The 7,624-nt window shown below is 48.5% G+C and overlaps 1 protein-coding gene across 1 annotated transcript; it reads right to left on the reverse strand.

Moving 5' to 3' along the window:
- Positions 1-1,661: 1,661 nt before the first annotated feature.
- On the reverse strand, positions 1,662-7,381 carry RPS4X (ribosomal protein S4 X-linked). Its single transcript, XM_080794926.1, has 7 exons — positions 7,303-7,381; positions 6,019-6,096; positions 5,354-5,534; positions 4,856-4,953; positions 3,233-3,404; positions 2,374-2,531; positions 1,662-1,828 (listed from the first exon to the last, which is right to left on the reverse strand). Exons 1-7 carry the CDS (start codon positions 7,303-7,305, stop codon positions 1,727-1,729), a joined length of 792 nt encoding a protein of 263 aa, XP_080651052.1. The 5' UTR covers positions 7,306-7,381; the 3' UTR covers positions 1,662-1,726.
- Positions 7,382-7,624: the final 243 nt, after the last annotated feature.

The raw sequence follows: 7,624 nt of genomic DNA on the forward strand, positions 1-7,624 counted from the left end.
AGAGAGCTAGCCCCTTGTAGGGAGGGAAACAATCAAGAGTGGTGGGCAGGGGGGCACGTGGGTGGCTCAGTCATTGTCTGCCTTCCACTCAGGTCATGATACCAGGGTCCTGGGATTCAAGCCCGAATTGGGCTCCCCGCTCAGCAGGAAGCCTGCTGCTCTCTCTCCCACTCCCCCTGCCTTTCTGTCAAATAAAATCTTGAAAAAAAAATGGTGGGCAGGGCACCTGGTTGGCTCAAGTGGTTAAGTCATCTCAGGCTCATGATCCTAGGATCCTGGGACCGGGCCCCAGGGCAGCCTCTGCACTCAGTAGGGACTCTGCTTAAGACTTTGCTTCTTCGGGAACCTGGGTGGCTCAGTGGGTTAGAGCCTCTGCTTTCGGCTCGGGTCGTGATCCTGGGGTCCTGGGATCGAGTCCCGCGTCGGGCTCTCTGCTCAGCGGGGAGCCTGCTTCTCCCTCTCTCTCTGACTCTCTGCCTACTTGTGATCTCTGTCAAATAAATAAATAAATTAAAAAAAATTTGCTTCTTCTCCCTCTGCCCAACCTCTAACATAAATCTTAAAGATTGGTAGGCAAGGGGCACCTGGATGGTTGTTGGTTGAGCAACTGACTTGGTTTTGACTCCAGTCATGATCTCAGGGTCAGGAGACTGAGCCAGGTATTGGACTTTGTGCTCAGCTGGGAGTCTGTCAGAGACTCCTTCTCTCCCTCCACTCCTCCCCTTCTAAAAATTTATCTTAAAAAAATATTGGGAGGCAAGCCTGACATGACCCTACACACTCCAGGGAGCAGGAACAAGTTGCCTTTCTACAGGATAGTTTTTACAGTCCCCCGAGAAATGGAGGTGAGGACTGCAGTGGCAGCTGGAGACATTAGATTAAGTCCAAGGAGTGCTTTGCTTTGTAGTATCAAGAGCCCGTGCACTTAGCACTGTGTCCACATCTGGAGATTTCCACCCTGGGTGAGATCAAGCTGGGCAAGAATGGGAAAAAGATGAGCCAGTGCAATTAAGACCAGAGGAAGGAGGGCACTATTATTTTTTTTGAAGATTTTATTTATTTGAGAGAGAGAGAATGAGAGCATGAGAGGGGAGAGGTCAGCAGGAGCAGCAGACTCTCTGCTGAGCAGGGAGCCTGATGCGGGACTTGATCCTGGGACTCCAGATCATGACCTGAGCCAAAGGCAGTTGCTTAACCAACTGAGCCACCCAGGGGCCCTGATTATTATTTTTTAAGTGAAGAATCAGTAGGTAGAACAGATGAGTTCTCGGCCAACAATCTGGGCCCCCTTGGCTCTCCTGGCTCCTGGGTTAGTTGCTGCTCCTTCTTTGACAAGTCCTTTGTGTTCTCCCTCCCATCACCCAGAGTCCAATCTAAAAAAAGACAAAGGGGGACCTGGGTGGCTCAGTGGATTAAGCGTCTGCCTTTGGCTCAGGTCATGATCCTGGGGATCGAGCCCCACGTCAGGCTCCCTGCTCTGTGGGGAGCCTACTTCTCCTTCTCCCTCCGTCTCTCATGAATAAATATCTTAGCCGTGTATCACAGAATGCCTAAGCCTGCCTGAGGAGTCAATGTACTTTACAAGCTGTAAGTCAAACAGGAGGCAACTATAAATGAACACAAAACCCCAACCCAAACCACAACAAACACCAAAGAGACAATTTATCGTGCTGTATGACCTTTAATTAGGTATAAAGACTTCCAATCACGTCACCTAGGGACCATTCTACCCGCTGCTCTGTTTGGCCGCCAGTCTCTTGTCTCTCTCTTCAGCAATGGTGAGGCGGATACCCTTTCCACGAGGAAGAGAAATCCATGGTTTGTTGCCCTGCAGGAGAAGACAAGGAGCATTACAAGCCACCACACACTAACTCCCACTGGCAGCTTGGCACACACACCGCACCTGTCATCTCATTTAAAGAAACAGAGGCCTGAGCGCCTTTAGCAACAGCCAGGTAGTCTTAAGACATTCAGATGCCCGTTCGGCAGAAACATCCACTGCCTGGGCCGCGGGCATCACCCTATTAAACCTGCTGCCCAAAAAGATGCAAACTACAGTATCCTTTGTAGTTAATGATTTACAATTATGGAAGCAGGTCCAAGGTGGACTACTAGCACCGCCCCCCATCCAGCCCCACAGGTGCAAATTAAAGAACCTAAGTATAAGGCATATTCACTCTATCACTGGCACTTTTCACCAAGCAAGGTGATCAGGATTCTGTGATACTGCAAGAGCCCAGGTTGGCCCTGGCCCGGCACTGTGCTGAGCCCTACCCCCGCACAGACTTTCCACTAGGATCAGTAGAGGCGGCCGGGAGCCAGGTGCTGCACTCCCAGTGGTCCCTGCATCTGGGCAGGGAAACCCAGACTTACTTTGCCAATAACAAAAATGTTGGAGAGTCGGGTGGCAAAGCTGTTGCCATTGGCATCTTTCACGTGAACCACATCAAACGAACCAGGGTGTCTCTCTCTGTTGGTGATCACACCAATTCTTCCCAGGTTAGCACCCCCAGTCACCATACACAGATTACCTGGGGAGAAGAAGTAATCCGCTTAGAGCCCGGCACCATGCCAACTCATAACCCGATGTGACAAATGACAAGAGACAGCTTTAAGACAAAATTAGTAATTTTTCCCATTTTAATTTACTTCTCTGGATAGGTTAGCCAAGCAAGGAGGACTCTCAGGGCTTTCTTAGGATTTACCCCACCCCTCTCCCTCATAGCTGAAGATCCGCCCAGAATATTCTGAGCATTAGGGCCTCTCTGGAAGTGAACATACTATACTACACATACCTGGCTGTCTGTTTCTGCCCTCCGCCCAAGGGAAACCTGTTCAACCCCTCACAGCTCCCCAAGGCCGCCACTCCCCCCATTCAGAACACATCCCCATCACCACCAAGCCATGCTGAAATGACACACCATGAAGTTCTACACATCGCTTGCCCATTTCTTCAATGTCACAAGTTGCCCCTTCCCCATCCCTTACTACATCAAAAACCCTCCAGCTCTGGTTGCTAATTAGGTGTACATCAGAACCTAAGAGGGTTCAAAACAAAACCAAACCCTGTACCCTAGCCCCAGTGCAAATCCTAATGCTTGATTACATTCTTGAGACAGAGAGAGAGAGAGAGAGAGAGAACAAGAGTTAAGGACAGCTCCTACACCCAGGCTTTAAAGAAAATGCCCAGACAAAATAAAGAGAACGTCCAGGTAGCACTGAGGCTGCTTACCAGTGTCAAACTTGATGAAATCAGTAATCTTTCCGGTTTCCAAATCAATCTGAATGGTGTCATTGACCTTGATGAGGGGATCAGGATAGCGGATGGTGCGAGCATCGTGAGTCACCAGATGGGGGATTCCTTTTGTCCCCACAAAGATCTTTCTCACTTTGCACAACTTGTACTGGAAACACAAGTTCACCACATTTAGTTTAGCTCACATGCACCACGCTCCAAAATGTAGCAAGCAGTAATTTCAAAACCCCAAGTCACCGTGTTAGAAATGCAATCAGCAGTTAAAGGCAACAGCCCTACACAGGAACTGCTGGTTTCCCAAAGTACAGAACGGTGTCCTGGACTTGACTTCCTACCCTCTGTAAATTTCTTTCATGCTGTCCCTCTCTAGTCTTCCTGTTAGGGCTTTTCCTTGTACCACACTCGTTCAAGTCCAAGGGATCAAAGGCTCTACAACCTCCTCATGGGCTGATCACCCTTCTTTCCAGAGGCTGTTTCAGCCTCAGAGGTGACCTTAATTTTCCCCTCCAACTTACCGGCATCAGCCCCCTAACAAGCGCCTCTGGGCGGCTCTTTCTTTCACACAATTGAGTTTTGTCTCACCAACTGCAATTGCATTACCAGTTCCCCTAATCAACAAACATTTCACACAAGGCATTTGGACCTTGGACTTTTGCTCCCTGACCTTCCCCAAGTAAATCAAATCACCTTGATGCCACTGGACATACCCCCCAGCCTGCTGAGAACGAGGCAGCTAAGGCAATTAGGAACTGAATCATCCAATTGAATTAACCTTCATTTATAGCCAGTAATTCAAGGGGCCTTAAACTTTTGTGTAAAATCACTACAACAAACTGGATTAAATAATCAATGTCTGTAATCTTTTTTAGGGAACTATCGCAAAGAAATGCCCCAAGGATGACCAGTCTCTTCCATTAACACCTTTCCTTTCCCCCAGAGTAAAGCTAGAGCCACAAATGGAGACATGACAAAGGGCCAATCAGATTGGACTAATACTGGTTTTCTGGTCCCTTGTACTTAAGAGGACCCATACTTCAGGTACTGATAAATCTTAGAAATCACTCTCCTTGCCTCTAGAAGACAACCTGGAAGCCACTGTTAAACTAGAAAATTTTTTCTGCCATAAAGACGATCTTTGAAGGTGTTAACTTCAAATGGGGACCAATTATTAGATATCCAGCAACAAACTGTGATGCCACTCTTAGAAGGATTTTTTTTTTAATTTATTTGACAGAGAGACAGATCACAAGTAGACAGAGGCAGGCAGAGAGAGGGAGGGAAGCAGGCTCCCCGCCGAGCAGAGAGCCCAATGCGGGACTCGATCCCAGGACCCTGAGATCATGACATGAGCCGAAGGCAGCGGCTTAACCCACTGAGCCACCCAGGCGCCCCTCTTAGCAGGTCTTTTAATAACATGACATGAAACTGCACACACAAGAGAACCCCACCCAACTTAACTGGCTATTTTCAGGTATACCTGAAGTTAAGTAATCTTTATCTACGTCACTGCAACGGACCAGGCCCACATACTCACTCCAGGCTCTCACTTAGAACCAAGTAACTTTCTGAATGAAGACCCAGCTTGTTTGGAACGCTCACCTTGGCCTCCTCGAGTGTAATCCGATGAACAGCAAAGCGACCCTTGGTATCATAGATCAGACGGAAATTCTCTCCGGTCTTGTCAATGCTGATGACATCTGACATCAGAACAGTAACTAAGGTTACTATACAGCCCCACTACCTCATGCCGAGTAACCACCACACCACTAGAAAAACCACCCTATGCTTCCCATTTCAAATTCGAACAAGAACAGAACTCCTGAGACCAATGATGACAGCTGGCCAATCTCTTAATGTTTCAAAACCCTGTTTTTATGACATGCAAAACTCAAAGTGAATTGGAATTCGGTTTTGAGAAATGATTCATGACTCTTTACAGCCCTACGCTATGTTAGTAACGAAACTGAAGGGCAAGGTCATGCTTTACTTACGTGACTGATTAAAAAAAGCCCACCAATATTCAATATGACCGCCATTTTGGAGAGGAGGAGAAAACCAAAAGGAGCCAGCACCAAGCACCCACCACCAACCACTTACCCATAAAACCAGCAGGGTATGTTATATCAGTTCGGACCTTGCCATCAATCTTAATAAAACGCTGCATACAGATCTTCTTTACTTCATCTCCTGTTAGGGCATACTTAAGTCTGTTCCTTAGGAAAATGATGAGAGGAAGACACTCTCTCAGCTTATGGGGACCAGTAGATGGGCGAGGAGCCTGTAAAATGATTTAAAATTAGCTTAAACGTATGTTGGGATTCACTCAAAGCCACTTCCTACGTCCTGAAATCCATTAAAATAGACACCAAGTCTGTTCACCAGCCCCCGAATTTGGATAAACAAGAGGTGTTCAAAATTTGTAAAACTATTCCAAACCAAAAAGCTGTACAGCATCTTTCCCTTTCAGAGGTCCAGGCCCATTAGGAACATTTGAGTTTGGAGTCCACCTAAGTGTACTATATGGTATATGGTATATGGAATATGTGAGGCAGCGCTACTAAGAGGCAGAGTGCACCTAGGTAGCAGAACGCCTTCAAAAACAGGATGACAAGAACACTCTACCCATAATCCTGTGCCCAAATAATTTACAGATAAAAGTAATCAGGGATGCGTGGTACATAAAGAAGTATAAAACAGGTTCCCTGAACGTGTCCCTTAAGGTACTTACAATTTATCATATATGCTCACAATATGATACTTACGAACACACCAGTCAGTTTATCCAGCATCCAATGCTTTGGAGCTGCTACACGCTTCAGATGTTTCTTGGGACCACGAGCCTGAAGGAGAATTTCAGGGTTTTAGATTTCATTGCCGTTAAAACAGTTACAGGTTGTTTCAAGAACAGCTTACCAATTCTCTTAACTTCTTCAAAGAACTCAGTCTCCTGCTGCCTCTCCAGCAAAATGTGTGGTTAGAAAGTGTGGGGCCAGTGACAAAATGAGCAGAAGCAAAAGCGTAGTTATGTAGCAAATACTATAGGTTCCATCGACTTCAACTGCCCCCCTCCGCTGGACAGAGATTAGGAATTACTGTCTTTGGGGAGGGTTCTAAGTTACCGCTTAAAAGCACGCCCACTTTGGGGTGACCGCCCACTTTGGGGTTCAGGTCACGATCTCAGGGTCCTGGGATCGAGCCCCACATCGGGCTCTTTGCTCAGCAGGGCGCCTGCTTCCCCCTCTCCATCTGCCTGCCTCTCTGCCTACTTGTGATGTCAAATAAATATATAAATAAATACAATCTTTAAAAAAAAAAAAAAAGCGTGCCCCCTTCTTGAGGCTATTCCCCCTCCCTCAAGAAACTGTTCTGGCAAAATGGCCAAGGGTTGGACATTGTGGCACGGGGCGAGCCGGCAACAGAAATGGGCAAGAGTTCAATCTGTGTTGCTATTCGGTTACTCTGTCACATAGTAAAGTTTTCCCAACTTAACCACCTGGTTACAAAGTGTCCGTTGCATGCAACAGTCACCTGCTCTCAGCAAAACCACGTGCTGAGAGCTGCTCTCTCGTACTCAAGGGCACAAGGTGAGGGCTGCTTTCACTCTGAAATGCGGAAGCATGTTAACGTCGTGTACACATGCTTACCAGCCACACTACGTCAAGTCAGGCCGTGCCAAAAATAAATAAATAAATACATAACTAAATAACAGCGACTAAAAAAATGCTTCTTGGCCTGGCTTACCCAGCACCCACCCGCCCCGGACCCATCATCCATCCCCCCACTCCGCCCCGGCTGGAGATGGGATGCGTGGTCGGGCAGGCATCTTGGCCAGGCCAGCCACGGAGGCCTTCCCGCCAGCGGCACCCATCTCCCCCTTCCTCCGGGGCCGCCGTTCGCTCTCGAGCCCGCCTGGGCCAAGCCGCAGGTCGCAGTGCCTTCGCCTCCCCCCGGCTACCCACTGCGGGGACCCCGGATCTCCGGGTAGCCCCAGCTCTGGAAGGATGGAAGCTGATGGACCCCGAGAGCTCGCGAAGAAGCCTCCTTACCATGGCTGCGCTAGGAACGAAAAGAGAACCGCCTTCTTCCGGTACCCGAGAAAAGAGGGTCGGAGGCTGCGCGCGACGGAGCCGCAAACGCTCCGCCCAGTTCCGCCCTTTCCCAGAGCACCCGGATTCTATCTTGCCACCTGCTGGTGGGAGGTCATAGGGCCGAAGCTTGGGCGATTTTCTCTCTCTTTCCAGCCTCCGCCGCAACCAATATTTGCTGAGCGCCTCGGTGCGCTGTGATTTAGTGTTGGCTGCTGGAAATACAAGATGAGCTAGACATGGTCCCTTCCTTCGAGGACAGGGCAGAGTGAGGCTAATTGAA

Source organism: Martes martes (genome assembly GCF_963455335.1).
Source record: "Martes martes genome assembly, chromosome: X".
Taxonomy (NCBI): Eukaryota; Metazoa; Chordata; class Mammalia; order Carnivora; family Mustelidae; genus Martes; species Martes martes.